This window comes from Hyposmocoma kahamanoa, unplaced genomic scaffold (assembly GCF_003589595.1).
Source record: "Hyposmocoma kahamanoa isolate Upper Pololo Valley unplaced genomic scaffold, ASM358959v1 202, whole genome shotgun sequence".
In the NCBI taxonomy this organism is placed as follows: Eukaryota; Metazoa; Arthropoda; class Insecta; order Lepidoptera; family Cosmopterigidae; genus Hyposmocoma; species Hyposmocoma kahamanoa.
The window spans coordinates 2206863-2225667 of NW_020653726.1; the positions used below are offsets into that span (position 1 = coordinate 2206863).

At 35.8% G+C, this 18805-nt stretch overlaps 1 protein-coding gene across 1 annotated transcript in view; it reads right to left on the reverse strand.

Annotated features, from left to right (window-relative positions):
- Window positions 1-13574: 13574 nt before the first annotated feature.
- The window catches only part of LOC113227073 (histone acetyltransferase KAT7-like), a 56206-nt gene continuing 50975 nt past the window's right edge, over window positions 13575-18805 (reverse strand). The window contains exon 10 of the mRNA XM_026459946.1: window positions 13575-13857. Coding sequence (XP_026315731.1) covers window positions 13575-13857 — 283 coding nt within the window. The remainder of the gene's footprint in view (window positions 13858-18805) is intronic.

Sequence of the window (18805 nt, forward strand, 5' to 3'; positions counted from 1 at the left end):
ACTAATTGGTAGCATGGAGACGAAGAGTGAGAAAAAAAAACAAAAGAAAAACAGGAAAAGGGATACTAAGCCTATGTTTACATTATTTGAAATAAACTGTCTGAACACAAAAGTAAACAACAACATTCTTTATGTTATATTTGTAACAGTGGCATTAATAATCACTGTTACTCGAAAAAAAAAATTACGAGACGCAAAGCATCATTGAAGACATGCGTCTTCATTGACATTTGACGACCTTCCTGGTCGAGTGGCTTACACACCGGTTTCCATGGTGTCATCATTTCTGAGGTCCCGGATTCGATCGCTGGCTGGGGCAGTGTAGAAAACTTTTTTATATTGTCTCAGGTCTGAGTAACTGTGGTACCATCGTTGTTTCCAATTTCCATAACACAAGTGCTTTAGCTACTTACTTTGGGATCAGGGCAACGTATGTGATGTTGTCTAATATTTATATTTATACATATACAATTTACCTTAAATATAGACGTGGCTTAAACATAATGTGAACGCGACGAAATAAAATAAAAAAAAAGAACGAGGACAAAAGAACAACAAAAACAAAAAGTACGTAAGACCATCAAGTACCAGGAACAATAAAATTACATAGTTGTACGTACAGTCAAGAACACATTAAGCTTGGACACTTTGGACTATACGCCATTCTCATCGTAAGAGGCATAAAGTTGAATTTAAATCAAGTGCCAAGCTAGACATGCTCTCGACCCTGCACTCATGGCACGAAAGTAACTAACTACGTACATAAACTAACAAGTTCATAGTAAAGAAACGTTAAGTTTTATTACTATAAAAGACTTCAACATGATGACAAGATATCAACGAGTTCCCTCAATTATGCCTGTAAATTTAACATTGTAAAATGTCGTATTTTTCATATCAATTCTAATTTCTAATTGGTCTCTTACAATATTCTGTGGTTTTCAAGAAAATGGGTTGTGTAGAGTAATATACATTAACGCGCACACGCGCACACACTCATAGCCTTGCACTAGGGAAACCCTGTATCGCTGGAGCCATGGACATACACATAAACAACCACAGATTACACCCAAATTCACGAGAGCAATAAATGTAGGCCATACAAATATTTCTCTGACTTCTTGACCTCTGTGTGGCAGTCCGGCAATGGTAACCGTTCGGCCAACGAGCTATTAATTGGAAGAAATAAGGCGCTGCTTTGCAGGAATATGATTAATTTTGAATTGGGTTATTTTAGGTAAAATCAATCCTTTTTTTACTTATTACCGAGGTTTATTGATAAAATAATGTTATGATTATGATTGAGAGTTTTTAATTCGTTAGCATAATCATATGATAACATTTGGATGGTCTACCCTCGCTTGAAAGGAGACCCGTACCTAACAGTGAGATATACGTCACAGTTTTTTTTAAGCCATCTTCATAATAAATTAGATGGTTTTGATATAGGTCGTTGTTGATCGTTATTCTAGAGAGTCATTGAAGTAAGGATGCCGTTTTATCACGTACCTACAAAATTAGATAAATAAATAAATAGTAGACAACGTCACATACGTTGCTTTGATCCCAAAGCAAGTAGCTAAAGCACTTGTGTTATAGAAATCGAAAAGAACGACGGTACCACAAACACCCAGACCCGAGATAACATGGAAAAGTTACTTTTCTACACTGACCCAACCGGGGATCGAACCCGGGACCTCAGAGATGGCCGACACCATGAAAACCGGTGTGCAAGCCACTCGACTGCGGAGGCCGTCAAAATGTCAGTATGTACAAAGGTACCATAACTTTACGATTCCATATCATTGAGAATTTTAATAAAATAGGTCCGCCTGCGCCCCTGGTGCGCACTGTGGGTTTTTACGAATATGAAGGTCGAAGGGACAACCGCGGTCGCCGAGGTGAGTCGCCGTCCGCCAATACGCCAAGGAGACTTTTTGATCCTTACTTATTAGCACATTCCACAGTAATGAATTTGTACGTTAGCCGTCGAATATCGCAGGTAGCCATTTGTAATTTATCTATGCTATATACACAAGCAGTTTTTTTCTCATTATATTTATTAAAAAATATATAAATTTTTTTCACAATTCTATGTGGGGAGGACAAAAAGGTCAATCGGAGGTGAACTCATCGATTCGTAGTTAGGTCGTGTTGCGACTTTTCCACACTGCCTAAGGGTTCGTGCAGCGTGCCATCGATATGTCGCGACTGCGGTCGCATCGACTCGCGACGACTGCTAACGACGAAATACTGTGCAGCAAGCGGGCGACTAGTAACATAAAACTACCGGCGACCGACCGATAGTATAGTGAATTTTCGAATAATTATCATACCTGCAGGGAAAATGGATATCAAACCTTTTATAAATTTCCTTTTTAAGGGTCTGTGGCATAGGAAGGACAAGAAAAAAGATTTAATATTCATCTAATTAAAACTCTGCGGCAATTACGAACTGCATTAATTAACCTATCTGGTTACATTATTATAATTTTAATTACTTATGTAATAATCTAACAATAATAGGAACATTAATTGATCATCTAGTAGTAGTCGCAAAGAACTTGCGACCCAAAGGCCATTTGCTTCTACATGTTAAAACAAGTCGCAGCGAGTCGGTCCGACCTCTGTCGCGTTATATCGCCGGCACGCTGCGCGAGCCCTAAGAAGAAACAACTACATCGTAACCATCACCCTAGCTAAAAAACCAGACAGAATGTACTATAATGTATATAAATATTTGTATGTGAAAAGCAGTAATAGACTTATGGTCGTATTCCAGAACTCTACTCAATGCTCAAGTCAGGACTTGAGCAGACTTGAGTATGATTTCAATCTCTGGAAATACAACCCTAATTGCAAGGACTTAAGTATGATTTTCAGTGCTCACTGCAATACTCAAGTCAGGACTTGAGTATTGAGTAGAGTTGTGGAATACGACCCTTAAAGTCGTATTCTAGAACTATACTCAATGCTCAAGTCAGGATTGCAATTGAAACACAAGCACTGGAAATACGACCCTAATGGCAGAGACTTGAGTATGATTTCGAGTGCTTTAAATCATACTCAAGTCCTGACTTGTGCATTGAGTAGAGTTCTAGAATACGACCCTAAAACTGTGTTGCTCACTGTCGACTACGTATTTTCAGTTGAAAATTTTCTCATTGTACTCTCACCATACATAAACTAATTAAAAAACTGATAAAGTACCTACAACTTGGGCACAAAATTGTCATTCCATTATATTTTACAATAATGCTTTCTATTCAGCGTTTATGTAATATAAGAAATGAAGCTACATTTTTGCCTTCTCTAGATTTACAGCTCCTCAAATATCTCAGGCAGCAATCAATAGTTTCAGAAAGCACAATAAATCGTTCGCAACGATGCAACTGCGCAGAATCCAAGGGGTGAGGAATGCACTGAGAAAGGGGGCGGATGTTTCTAGATGCTTATTTCCACCTAGCTAGAGGAACTGCGTAATAATAATGTGTACTATACCTTTAATGTATTAAAGGAAAAATGATAAGAACAAAATAAAATATTATTTATGGATGCCAACTCTTTGCTTTTGTGTTTTCCTGTTATATTTTTAACTCATAATCTCATAATAACAACATAACTTTAATTGACAACCATAAATACAGAGCACCTAGAAAATTTCAGCTTTATCATATAACAAATAAAATTAGAGTTATGATTTTGTTTGCTTAGAAAAAATGCGTTAAATCGCTCTCCCGTAATATTTTCTAAATGCACTTTAGACGTTTTACCATTCCAATGTCGATATCTATATATATTTATAATACCAACTGATGGGAAGAGCAAGTCGTGCACCTGGTGGTAAGCGACACACTGGTCCATAACAGTTGCAGTGCCCCCTCAGTGCTATAAATCACAAAGATCTGAGGAGCACTGCCGCTGCGCCCATCAACCTGAGACATAAGTTGACAAGTCCCATGTGTCTGTAATTTCACCAGCACCCTTGCCCTTTAAAATCAAACCAATAAAGTAATGCTCTCATTACTGCTTGGCAGCAGCAATAGGTAAGGTAGCAGTACTTCCCTGGATGAGCACTTTTACAAGGAGCTCTATTGCTGCTAAATATACATATATGTATATGGCTTATAAGTATACTAACGAATATTTTTTGTCTTTTCCAAAACCCTGAAAAATTTAGGAACTAATAAGTTTAATGTAATATATATTCCGTCAATAGTACCTAGTGTCGTGGCAGTAGAGCCCTTTAAATATGTTCTTCCACCATGACTGTTTCTGCCGCCAAGCAAGAGTGTGAGTATTGCTTCATTCCGGTTTTGAAGGGTACATGGAACTTGTCAATTTTATGTCTCTGAATGACGGGCGCAGTGGGAGTGGCCCTGAAGTCTTGAGGCCTTATGCTGCAACTGTTACAAGTAGGCGTGGCTCTTACCACCAGGCGCACATATTGCTCGTCGCGTCCCTTTGATATCATAAATAATAAATGATATTACAACTTTTTTATATACAAAAACGGACCACAAAATTTCGACGAAGACCCCTAGTTCAATGGGTCCCAATATTGGACCTTTTGGATTGAGTGGTTGGAATACAGTCAAATTGAGAACCTCCTCCTTTTTTGAAATCAATTAAAAAGGTCTTATACGAAAAATAAATAAATATAAATAAATAAATAACGCACACACTCAACATAGCCCCGCACTAGGGAAACCCTGTGTCGCGGGTGCCATGGACACACACATAGACAACCACAAATTACACCCAAACTCACGAGAGACTCTCGGCCCGGGAATCGAACCTGGGACCTCTGCGTGGCAGTCCGGCATGGTAACCGTTCGGCCACAGAGGCAGTTAAAAATGTATTTAAATTCTATTAGAACTATCTTGTAAATATGTGATTGATTGTAAATTGTGATTATGTTTATATACGTTTTTCTCATCTTTTTTTCCGACATATACAACACCATATAACATATGTAACAAAGTTTAATAACTATATTATGCATCAGCCATAAAATGTAAAGTATTTCACATTTTTTTAAACTCTACCTTGAGGCCGTTAAAGTTCTTTTTTGAACAAAGCTTGTTCTTTGTTGATGGACTAGATTAGATTATATGTAAACCAAGGTACAAACATATATTGGGAAACAATCGTTACCGTTTTTTGACCAGGAATGTGTAGTTAGGAACAGTTGTCAAAGAAGAAAATTGCATGTAGGTAATTTTTGTATGCCTGCTTATCTGCGTTTACCCCAAATACCGACGAAATTTATTATAGGCTGTAAGTTTTCATATCTCTTTCATATTATACCAAATATTATACAATATACATACATAATTTACTATATTTAAAATACGTACTTCATTTAAATGCATCCATGTACTTTAGTAATGATTAAAGTTGTAAGTTGTAGTTGTAATAACAAAATAATAATAAAATTGTACCTTACTAGTTGACACGTAGAATAACCAAGAAAACACGTAACAAAAATTTGTAAGTAGTCATGAAGTAGTCAATTTTATTTTCGTTTTTTTTATACTACTGTAGCGAACGATTTGTCGGTACAAATCTCTTTTGTATATATTTTATAATCTCTTTAAGTTTTAGTTTTATATTTAAATTCTAAATTTAAATGTGTTTGTTTTTGGCGCCTTTTTCTTGACTTTAGCTTTGTTTTCTGTTTTTGGTTTGATAGCGACAACGTGTTTTCCAAAAATATTAATTAACTGTAAGTACATTCTTTTGGCATTGCTCACTCGTTGTTAGCTTCCACACTTTACACTTTCACCCATTGGTACAGGCCGCTACAACTACTATATATTAACATATTAACATTATTGCAACACTCAGACAAATCTGGTTAGGTTTAAGAGTGTAAAGTAAAACCGTGTTAATGTTTTTGTAATAATTAAGTAAATTTAAAAATATATATATAAACACATGCCGTGGCAACTTGTAAATGAAACAACATAAAAACTCAAGACACGACATTTACTGTTTTGACCACTTGTTTGTGTATGTCTTGTAAGTTGTCCTAAATAAATAAATAATGTGAATCAGCTTGCTGATGTACCAAAAACACTTGATTAGTTTCCTGACGCACACTCAAGTTTCAATTCGCCCAGCGTTCAACAGTACCCACTTTTAAAGTAATAAAATTTATTTACTTATTATTTATTTATTATTTAAAACTTTATATCTGCCATTACAGTTATAACTAATGCGATGGTGTACAAATTCATATGTTGATTTTTACATTAAATTCATAATAAAAAAATAAATAAAAATCTTACTACTCGCTAAAGTTATTACGAAACTTGTACATAGCAAATAACGTATAGTGTTATCCTTGTGAATTCAAACAGAGTACATGAAAATAAGTCCCTTCTGTGTGCAACATCATTTAGGATTTGCAAAGCTCGTGTGAGTGAAAATGAATGAATGAATGAATGATAATTATTGGATCTCTAATCTAGGTTCACAAAATTTAGTAGGAGTAGATCTCCTTGTGAAAGAGTTCGTCCAGAGAAGTACTGCCACCTTACCTGTTTCTGCCGCCAAGCAGCAGATAATGAATTACAGCGTTCCAGTTTAAAAGGGTAAGGGTGCTGGTGAAATGACAAACTACTAATAGGAACTGTCAACTTACGTCTCAAGGTGACGGGAGCAGTGGCAGTGCGCCTCAGATCTTTGCGATTTAAAACCCTGACTGGCACTGCAACTGCTATGGCCAGGCGTGTCACTTACTATCAGCCACACGACTTGTTCGTGCCTCCACTTGGTATCTTAAAAACAAAATGCAATTTAGCCTAATTATATGGGTTAGCGGCTAGACCTTGAATCTTCCATTATACCCCGTACGTGTACGTAGCTTATTTGTTTTGCTATTATGAACTAACAGGCGGTTTTATAGCAAGTAATATTGCCTTCAAAATACAACAGTAATTATTTATTAAAAAAGTAATTAATTTAGTACCTATCTACCATAGATAAAGTCTACTAACCCTTATATACTTTTATAACATAGACCTTGGTAACTGACCCCGTTGTCACGCCAATCGCCTGTCCTCGAGAGACCTGACCTTCCCGACTGAAGGTCGTTGAGGAAGGTCGGTCTCGGCCCTTCACCCTTCGTACCCACCCTCATCTGTAAGAGGATAACGTACGAATTGTTCTATTATTCCTCACCTCGAGACGACCTACAAATTGCAAAGGGACATATAGAGAGTCGATCTGCGAGATTATTTTTGGATTAATATAAATGAAATAGTTAAATTGTATTATATTGTTTTTAATATATTGTTTCTCAGTTATTTTTATTATTGTTTGTTTTGTTCACAGCTAAAGCTTTATATGACTTTTAAATGTTATATTTGAAATAACAAATCATTTTCGTTGTTTACAATAATAGAACAACAGTTTAACTGTTTATAACCCGTCGTTAAAATGAAATAAGTATATCATAATATTATTTCTTAACGGATATCGTTATATGTGCATAGCAATGAGGCATAGGCAATCTGTAGCGAAACGAATGTAACGGTTCAATTTCGCGGTACTCTTCATACAGGTAACCGATTATCTCATTCGTTTAAAAATATAAAAATATTAACGAAGATATCGGAAACAACAGAAACAAAAACACTGAGTAAATGTATGAAATTCTTTATGATTTCAGAAACCTTACACGTTCTTACTGGAAAAGGCAATCTCTCGAATAAAGTATTAGCCACAGACAAGAATTAAGTACAGACTAGAATTTAAAAATGCCATAAAAAACATAGCAACATTAAAATAGATTGAAATGAAATTTAGCACGCCGATGAACAAAAATCTAAAAAAAACGCGAAAGATAAAGTTAACATGCAACAAATCTGACACAATTGGAGCAATGCAATCACGGGTCCGAGTTTCGGTCGCGTGCACAACGATACATCTACGGATTTCTCTGTTCGATCTCTAGCATTCCTGGCCGACGTTTAAACGTGACTAGGGTTACCACTCAACCGTATTTTCAATAGAGGCGCCACTAGCAACAGTAACAAGCAAGAAATATTGTGTTCACAGTGTATTAATAAATAAATAAAGTGTCCGATTGTATTTCGAGCCATAATAACCATTTATTTCTCTTTATGAATGTCTAAAATACCACACATTTGCCAAGGCAGTCTTAATACGTGTTCAATAAGGTGTTGATGAACATATAAAGAGTGATTTTTACATCTTATTTTGCTGAAATCTTAGCAGATTTCATATTATATTCTTCGATTTCACATTAGCATGTGTAATTTGTAACATCCCTAACCAGAATTGTCCAGTAAAATTTGATCTACCGTATTCGTTCCCGTAACGAGGCTTTGTAGACGTCTTTATTACATACCCACCCTTTGTTGACTGTCGGCTGGCGAAATAAACATTTAAGTACTCTATGTATCACATGAAGACATTCGTTCTAAAATTAATTATTTTCATTGAACTATACTACATATTATATCCATTATTTTTTTAATACCGTATGCAGTTCTTATTGGACCGCGGATTGACCGATATCTTCTTTTATATTGTGTAAAAATAATGTTGTTACTATTTAACAATAAAAATAAAATAAAGTAAAGATTAACAAACTGATGTCAATAATTGGAAATGAAAATAATTTTTTCCGATAATTTTTTTAAATTTATTTATTTATTTCACTTTTAAATTTACAACTAACAAAACAATGTGCATAAAATCATACAGATTTTTCTCACATTGTGCAGTTGTCATACACACAATTTAAAAAAATACATATTAAATATTACGTAGATAACATAACATTTCTGTGGCACATACCACGGACAACACGCCAAAAGTATTTTATAAAAAAAAAGTAAAGAGTAAAGTACATTATGAATGAATGCTTAGGCGCAAGTCAGCACCGCGCATCTAAATGGCATATATATATATATATATATATATATATATATATAATTTTAATAATATATTTAATATATATATATATATATTAAACAAACCAACATTTTGGGCTCTTTACAGGTCCCATAGCCATAGCTGACTGAGATGTAACGGTTATGTCTCATATTAATGCAAACAACCCTACCTAAGCTGTACGACCACGAAAAATATTAATTGAACTACCCCATTTAGGACGTGTAAAGAACAAACGTTGCTTTGTTTTGAAAAAAAAAAGAATATATCCGAAATAATATTTTAATTTCCCACGTGTATCGATCACGAAAATCTACGAACTCGATATAATATCATTGTTAAATACCGAAATCAATTTATGATTCTTTTTTTATAATATCAAGTGACGGGACGAACAACTCGTGTGCCTAAGCTACACGCCTGTCCACAACAGTTGCAGTGCCACTCAGAGATTTAAATCGCAAAGACTACCACTGCCCCCGTCACTCTGAGACATAAGTTGACAAGTCCTATGTGCCTGTAATTTCATCAGCACCCTTACCCTTCAAAACAGGAACCAGTAATGCTGACATTACAGCTAGGCGGCAGAAATATGAACGTAATTATTTTAAGCAAGTAAATCCTGGTCATTAACAAATATTTAGAATAGCCCAGTAGAATAGCGTTAAGAACTAGAGCTGCCTTGTAAAAAGCTATCGACTCCTTAGGTGTTTTTAAATAACATCGAAAAGTGACAGGACCGTCTGTGTACTTCTAGTGCCCGGAATATGAAATACTCATTATATCGTAACTGTAGAACATAAATAGGTTGTTATTGCAGTACTGGTAGACAAAGAAGCCTTTGTGCAAGAAGGTACTTCAAATTCAATAAACTGCAAGCTGCTATTTATAGAAAACGCGAGGGCGGTAATGCTAAAAAGCGAGCACAGCACAGGACCGCAGTTAGGGAGGTGGATTTATAAAAAAATCCGGGATAGGCATTTAAATTATGAAGTGAATATAAATCCAATAAGACTTTATTAACTAAATATTTACAATTAAGTTACAAAATATTAATAATAATATAATATTATTAGTAACTCACTGTGTATTCCATTAAAGTTAAATATAAGTATATAGATTGAAGCAAACATTATTATGCTTTGTTTGTATCATTCACAATATAAAGATTTAAATGAGTCAGACACTTTCCAGCATTCATAATAATAAAGTTTAACAAAAATAAATGACGTACATACATTTCTGCTTAGTCGTTGAATCAGTTGCATTATCATCAGAATAATATTGCTAATCAGTCTAATATCAATAGTAATAGGTACAGCATACTCAAATTAGACTTGTTGTAAATTTTAATCCGGCGAATTTAAAATCGTAAATTTTCCACTTATCTTAGACTTGTTGCATATATAGTTTTAGACTTATTATATACGTCTTGTGAAACTGAAATTGTAAATTTTAGGAAAACAAAATTTTCGGTTTATTTTAGACATGTTGTACTTATTATTTGATTTTTAGTTCTGGACTTAATCATAATATATAAAATATATTTTAATTAAGTACCTCAACGTTTCGGACGTATTGCACGTTGAGGTAATTAAAATAAATGGTTTTTACATGATTAAGTCCCGAACTAAAAATCAAATAATGTGTGAAAATCGTGAAAGTTTAAATGGTTTTGCCAAAATATTTTATTGTTTCAATGGATACTTCCTACGTAAAACTACGAGTAACTCATTGTAATGCATCTTGCGGCATACAAAGTTTTTAGATACTCGTACAATAGTTTGTACACTATATAATATTGTACGGCATGAGTATATAACATAACACACACACAAAAAAGAACAAATATATACGTGTTATACAATTATACGCACATGACAGTAGGACAGCGCAGGGTCAAGTCACTCGCTTTTACTCACTTTAAACGTGAACCAGGTATTCCTTTTTTGTTATGAATATTAGACACTATTATCCACATTTTCATTCACACTTATTCATAGCGTTTTGTTCTTAATTACGAAACCAGATTCGGTTAATGTGTATGTCGAATAAAAGTCATCCATGCAATAAGCAACGACTTTCATACATCCTTTAGTGGCAAAAGGTACGCCCACTACTGATAAAATTATATACATATCAAGTGTTACGCTTTTCCCGACTTGTAATAGTTTATATATATTCAATACTGCATTTTTATGTAGACTTTTGGTATAATATAAAACACTATATTATTTACAAGAACTTACTAATGAATTTACTCATTTATAGTGAAGTTCTAGGGTTGTAAAATTGTTCAAATTTATGACTGAGTGTGTTAGGCTAACTTTTAATATATATATTTTCTATGTTCAGTCCGACTCCGCAATGCGTGGACTTTATTTTACTCGACCGAAAATATCAAGAAGGTATGACAATTTTATTTTATTTAACGAAGTTCGTCGCAAGTGAACATACTTAATAAAAATAAGCACCCAAGTTCGTGTCTGTTCGAGTTATTTTCAATTAAACGGCGCCAAGGGAATCGCGCCTTGGCCGACACCTCACGTTTCCTCAATATTTTCCCTCTTCTCATAATTGTGTCTGTATATTCAAAATAAACATGCTTGCAAGTATATAAACTTGGTTGTCGGGACATAAATGATACGGCTTATAATATCTTCGATACTTATTGAAAAAAGAACTCTTTCACAAGGAGCTCTACTGCTACTGAATTTCTTGAAAATCTGTAAAATTTGATGATAATAAGAACAAAATAAGAAGAACTATATATTTGATTTGATAAGGTAATATCAGTTAAGAGATTCTTATTTGATAAAAGAAGAATGTGTACTCTATATTAATTAAGTATGATCTCATTTTAAAACTCTACTTGATAAGAATTAGGCATTTCCATTTGCAAATAAATTTATAACGCATAAATTACCTTAATTAATGTTAATTTTTTTAGTTTTTACTAATTTTGTCTAAATTTTGCTTCTTCAAGGCACAACAATGCATAAAATAGACAGCTTACGTCCAAACAAATTAATAGAAGAATAATTCCCTGACACAAAAACGGTGTAAGTATTGAATACAACCTTAAAAACTCACAAAAAAAGGAGTTCAGTGTCAATATATTCAATTTGGCGACTGACTCAGATATGCATACATCAAATTAGAACGTGTCGCCCCAACTCGCTGCCGAATGCTATTTAGTTATTAAGTGGTTTTCACACTAATGAACATTGCAAATGATAATTAATGTACCAAAGCAACGACGATGAGTCGCTTAATTTGTCATTTTTGTATATACCATATAAAAGCGATTCATCAAACAGAAAATAGTAAATATAAATTGCGGCGTAAAGAGGATTTTTTTCGACATCGTTACAATTCCTAATGCAACATTAGCGCGAGTCGATTTCGCTTCACTTTAATTTGAAACCTAACGCGAAGTTTTTACATTCACTTCAACAATTAGACGCATTCCTCTGAGTCATCCACCCGAGACTTGTATTTTTATTAGCTAGTTTGCAGTATATCTATGTGTACTCGTACCAAACTTATCTCTTTACTGATAGCGGAAGGTCGAAAACTTAACCGAACCATTTTGTGGATTATAGAGATTTGTGCAAGCCAGGGCAGGACAAATTTTAAAATGATTCCACCAAGAGCAAGGACGGCGGAGGTCGGTGATGATGGGTAATAATGGTAAGAGGTGTCGCGTTCTGTGCTTATTGTGACGAAGCTGATTACGTGTATCGATGTCGTTACCGATCAAACGGTGACCTCATGTGAGTGACGTCATTGTACTCAACGGAAAAACCTGCCGAACATATGTGACTCAAGGAAAAATTAGTTAATGAAGGAACAATTTTGTAGTTCATTTTCAAAGAGATGAAGTGGTCTTTAATTTACTATTTAATTCTTTCGTGTCACCAATACGCAATTCAACTTGACTTTAACTTCCACATTAAAATGTCAAATCTTAACACGCTTTTTGGGTCGACATCGCTGAAAATGTTCATCATAAACACAGGCAATTTAATAGGCACACAGAATCGCACAGGAAAATCGGCGGCGGCGAGCGGCTGTCGAAAAATACACGAGAACCAGTTTGAGCTGCTTTTGTTGAGATCTTTCGGCGGGAGTTCGATGACCAATGCAAATGTGGGCACATGTTAGTGCGATTTGAGGTGCGAGGGTGCGGCGCGGCAAGTGAGGGGTGCGGTGCAGCCTGCAGCGGTCATCAACCGCCGCTGTGATTAACGCGTGACTCACTGCAACTCTTTGTCTCCACGCCCACGTTTCGCTTCATACCTACCTTCCGGCGTCCTGACGACTCCTCCCGGCGGAAAACCGACAAGTCTGCCTAGCCACGTGCTCGCACTAAACCACGTGTTCGTTCGCACGTCGATCCACTTGCAAAACGCGATCCTGACGATCACCGCCGACACGGTAAGTGTACTCCAACAAGCGCCTGGAACTATCATAACCAGAGCACCTGATGAAGTACAATGGGCGTGCGGCGGTCGCTGCTGGTATTCTGCTGCAATATAGCGATGAAGCGCAGCAGGCGACGCGCGCTACTTCAGGTACCTGACTCGGTGAGAACAGCCCTGGCGCCGGAGTAGCGCGCGCCGCCGACCACTAATATTTCCTATTAATAGCGCGGGGCGCGCCTAAGAGGCGTGCGTCTCCGTATAGGATCGGGAGTCGACTGCACCTCGGGGCTGGTTCGCGTCCCCCGCGCGCCGCCAGACGTCAGCTGACCGCGGCTGCACCGGCCCTGACATTGGCGCGCCCGCCGCCGCGCGGGGGGGCGGTCGCTGACCCCGCCCGGCCCGCCAGCGCCGCGCGCCGCTCCGCCGCGAGGCCTGCGGAAGCCTCCGCACGGATCTGGCGCCCCCGCCGCCGCTACCACCTCCGCGACGTCAGTCATCACGCTGTGACATTTACAAGTTGAAAGCTCAATGATGAGCTATTTAGGTTCTCTTTGACCAATATGTATTTCTGCCGCCAAGCAGTTATGTGACCATTACTGCGTTCCGTGTTCAGTGCCTTTCAATTAAAATCTCTAAGTGGCACTGCAACTGTTATGGGCATGTCGCTTACCACCAGACGCACAACTGGTTCGTTCCATCACTTGGTGTCATAAAAAAATATATTACCTACTACCCTACATATATATACACTACTGTATCTGATATATTTTGCTTATCGGATCTCTACATCAGTCAACCATTTTCCTAGAGTGCTTTAAAATAAGCTGTAATTAGCAATAAAACTCTGATAATCGTGATGAATTACTCAGAATTAAACCTCTATAAGGTGTCTACTCGATATGATATCTGCACACTCCGACATATAGATCACGGCTTAAACACAAACAGTGGAAGAGGTAGTGTAATAAAGGAAACACGGACACGCTATGCTTCCAGTAACAATCTTGATCTTGAATTCCATGTTCCCTGTCCTTAAGTAGCAATGTCATCGGGCACGTCATAGAAAGATATCTGTAAAGGTAACAACGACCGAATCACTTCTGATTAAGTATAATAAAATGATTAATTGGCACCGTTTGCTATCTTACCGTTGCCGCGTCAGGTGTACCATATCTAGTCACCTTGACTCCACGTCTGAATGTGGATATAAAATAATAAGCATTTCTTGTTGGTGTAATTAAATTAAGCCCCAAAAGGGGAAAAGCAAAATTTTTGTTTTTTAAAACCGTATATCCGTACATATTTTATATTTAAAGTCCAATTGATGTCAAAATAAATTGCCTAAATAAAACAAAGATAGAGTTCAAATGTTCGACCTTGGTCAGGGGTGTTCGGAGACAACGATCACGAACCCAGTGGGCTGCGACCTTTTATAATTGGAGGCCTTCGCCCTCGGAGAGCTGATGTTACCGCTCAGACTAATAATTAGACAATTGCACAAAACAAATTACACGTACCGAATTACTAGTGAATTTGGAATCTACGGCTAAGAACAAAAACAAAAAGTGTCCCAAAAGGGCTTTCAAATGTCAGTAAAAACATCTTGTGGCCTTCTACATTGCTTGGTAGACCAATGTCTTTCATTATCTCTGTTAATGCAGTGCGTGATATATTTTATTAAATATAAACTTGCGACAATATTATCTATAATAAAGCACGGCGCGTAAAGTTCATTGCATTGCAGGGTGAACATTCGCCCGCGGTTCACTTTGTACTAATAGTCTAATATCTTGTAGATTTAAACGTATACCAACAATATGTTGCTATACAGGGAGTAATTGTTAATTGTGTCCAGGCGATTATTTCGTAAATATAAGAGATACTATAAAAACCCTTTTTAAAATAAAACTAGGTTCCCTTTAATATGACATTCGTAAAGAGGTATTAGTTGACCTACTGATAGAGGTAACAATAAGTTTACTAATACTGAAACTGCTATAAATAAAGAAACAAAACTATCTTTTAATGGAATAAAACAGGGGATGTTTATTTTTAAGTAAGAACAAAATTTTTGTATTCAAAGCAGTTATTCGCAAGCAACGCCTCTCTACAAATGTCATTATAAATAAATAGAAGCCTTAAAAGTCAAAATTATGAATTTTATTTTTTAAAAGGTACTGATGTCGTTTTACTCATTAGGTAAGGCACTTTCGATAACAGTTTAGAGTTTAGAGGGTTTTGATATATCTTATATTACGGAATAATAGCCTGGACACACTTAACGAATAAATGCTGTATAGTAATTATTTTTATATAGGCTGAGAGAACAAAGTAATAAGTTGTCTTATCAAATAATGACATAAATTTTTTTTTACTAGTGATTAAAATTTGTTTTAGACTAATGCCAGCAGAGGAAACAAAAGAGGTATGACGAAAGGAACATATTGATAGTCTGCTTACACCAGTAAACGAGCAGATAACGTGCAATATTTGTCTCCAAAATTATACATAGATATAGGACAGCTACAGTTTTTCAAGTGCTAATTACAAAAAGTTTAAAAGAAATATTTAAATTATAAAAAGTGTATTAGAAATCTGATTTATACACAAGTACGCATTAACAGTTCATTCAGTATCTAGTGCAATAATAGAATACTTTGCCGTTGCTTCTTCACTTGTACAATTGTATGCCTCCAAATAAAGATAACAACAATATGTATCTACTTCTAAGATTTTTTATTATTTTGTGTTAGTTCGTTCGTAGCAGAAGGAACGAATGGCATCGAAACAAATCCAAATAGGGTTTAACGATACTTTACAATATTTATGAATACTTTTTTCTTAATATATTAAAATGAATAACAAAAAAATAAAAAAAAACAGTAAACGAGATTCAAAGTAACTGGCCAGTTATTATATTTTTTAAGGACCCGAGACGAAGACACCTATTCCCTAACCCCCACCACGAGACGAATACAACCACGTCAATGATTTCACATGGATCGAACTATCAATCACACGGATATCAATGTCGAAACGATCAATAAAGCAACCTATTATTGCAAAATTCATAATATAGGCTCAGTTTTCAGCAACATACAGTTGTAATTACTTGAAAAACGTTAAAAAATGAACAACTAAATAATCGTACTCGTATCTGTTAGTAAACAAATGTATGGACATTTGTTTAGAGAGACACGGTGTCCGTAACGATTTTAGTAATTTATTTATAATTTTTGTACTTTTTTTATAAATTTATTTTATTCTTAAATGGTGGATGAAAACACAGCTGCATGTTAGAGACGACGTGTGGCTCTAGGACATTACAATATCAAAATCTTTAAGAACACCGTGTATCTCTAGGACACGTGACAGGTTAACTGTAACACTTTATTAAGTTTTGCTAAGTTAAAAAGTAAAGGACAGTATAATAGTCAGACGCAAAACATTTATACAACTCGCTATCAGAATTATTTGTTTAAAGATTTATTGAATTATATGTAAAGTTATCGAGTTCTTAGGTTTTCGCGATTATTACACATAGGAAAAATAGTTTCATTTCCTATATATGTAAAGTTGTTGTGAAAGCCTTTATACGGACCCAGACTTCTGACATATTAAAATCATCATTATAAACCTGATACAGCTCACTCACTGCCCTGAGTATAATTATTCCAATCCAATGCTCCGAAGGTGTGCTCACGCGCATTCAACTCATCAGATGTAGAGAGCAATGCTGCTTAACAATAACGTCGTATGTTGCACTTGGCTTTGTTCTCATTGTTTATTTTGCAATAAAGCATGAACTTTATTAAAACTAGTAAATGGACTTTTTATTCTTTAAAATTGGGTAATATTCCAAGTGATATTCCATGTAACATTACCGTAGTTTTGTTTATTTTGAACGATGATCTTATGGAATATTCAAATTTAAAGTAGTACATATCTATTTGCATAAACTTATCTCCATTATTCAAATACAACCTCCTATATATATTATTGTGTATACATTATTATTATACCTATAATTTAACATTAACGTCAACATTTTTTTTCTTCTTATTAACCAGTGATTGCTTGAATTTGAAGATGTTGTGTGGTGTTATTATCATTGTAGTGCATTATCATAGTAGTAGCAGTAGAGCTCCTTGTGTAAGAGTTCGTCCAGGGAAGTACTGCCACCTTACCTATTTCTGCCGCCAAGTAGTAATGTGAGCATTACTCCGTTCCGGTTTTGAAGGGTAAGGGTGCTGGTGATATTACAGGCACATGTGGCAGTGCCCATAAGATCTTTACGATTTAAAGCTCTGAATGGGTAACCTATCACAAAGTCGAATTTTTTTTATCCAAAATAACGTTTGTTCGAATTTTCATTACACCGAAAATAATTAACGAAACAGTTGTTCTTTCAGGATATGTTGAATTTTTATCGCAAAGACACGATTAGGTTCGGTTAGGTTACGTTAAGTTAGGTTTAAAAGAAAAAATATTTTCCTCTCAAAATTACTTTCGAGGTTATGAAATTTCGACCAAACGTTATTTCTGGAATATGACATTTCGGACTACTGATAGGTAACCCTCTGAATAGCACTTCAACTGTTATGGATAGGCGTTTTACTTACAACCTGGCGCACCCGTCACTTAGTATTATAAAAAAAGTGAATTTTATTTAAATATGAAAACGAATTAAAAGTTATTATAATTAAGGCTCTTGGCAATAAAGGAGTACTATAATTTTCTTCTTATTTCTAATAATTGCTGTCATTCGGCCATATTTGTTTTACCGGTTAGACCTTAAAAATAGATTTTACAAATGTGGTTAGATGGATGGCAGCACAGCGTAAAATGTGGTGTAAGGTTCACTGTAACAGGGTGAACTGTCGCCCGTGGTTAACATTGAACCATTATTAAGGTGGCTCAAGGGCACGATTCGCGATTTGACCCGGCCAAAGCCCTTGGACAGAGGAGACCGCTCTCAACGACGTTGTTTCGGTACAAAATAGATATCTGAAAACGTTACTAATTTATACTTTGGTACCGAAGAAGGTAAAACGTAAGTAGTACAAAATTTATACCATCTAAAGGCCTGTCTACACGGAGGTTCACCGCGGGTAACCTTGCACATATAATATGGAAAATAGTATGCATTGCTAGCCTGGTAGCAGTAGAGCTCCTTATGAAAGAGTTCTTCCAGGGAAATAATGCCACCTTAGGGTGCGTTGCCTCTATGTCGTAACGTTTTATTTATCGTTGGACGACTGTCGCTACTAGCCTATTCCCATATGTCGACTGTCAGTCGTGACCAGAACCTGAACTTATAAGGGTCCTGTGTGTACACAGGTTATAAGTGCCCTTCTCGTATACCCCAAGGGTCGGTAGGGAGAGTCACTATAATCAAATCTAATGTAGAAAAATGTTAGCTGTCTGTCGTGACTGTATGGTGCATTTT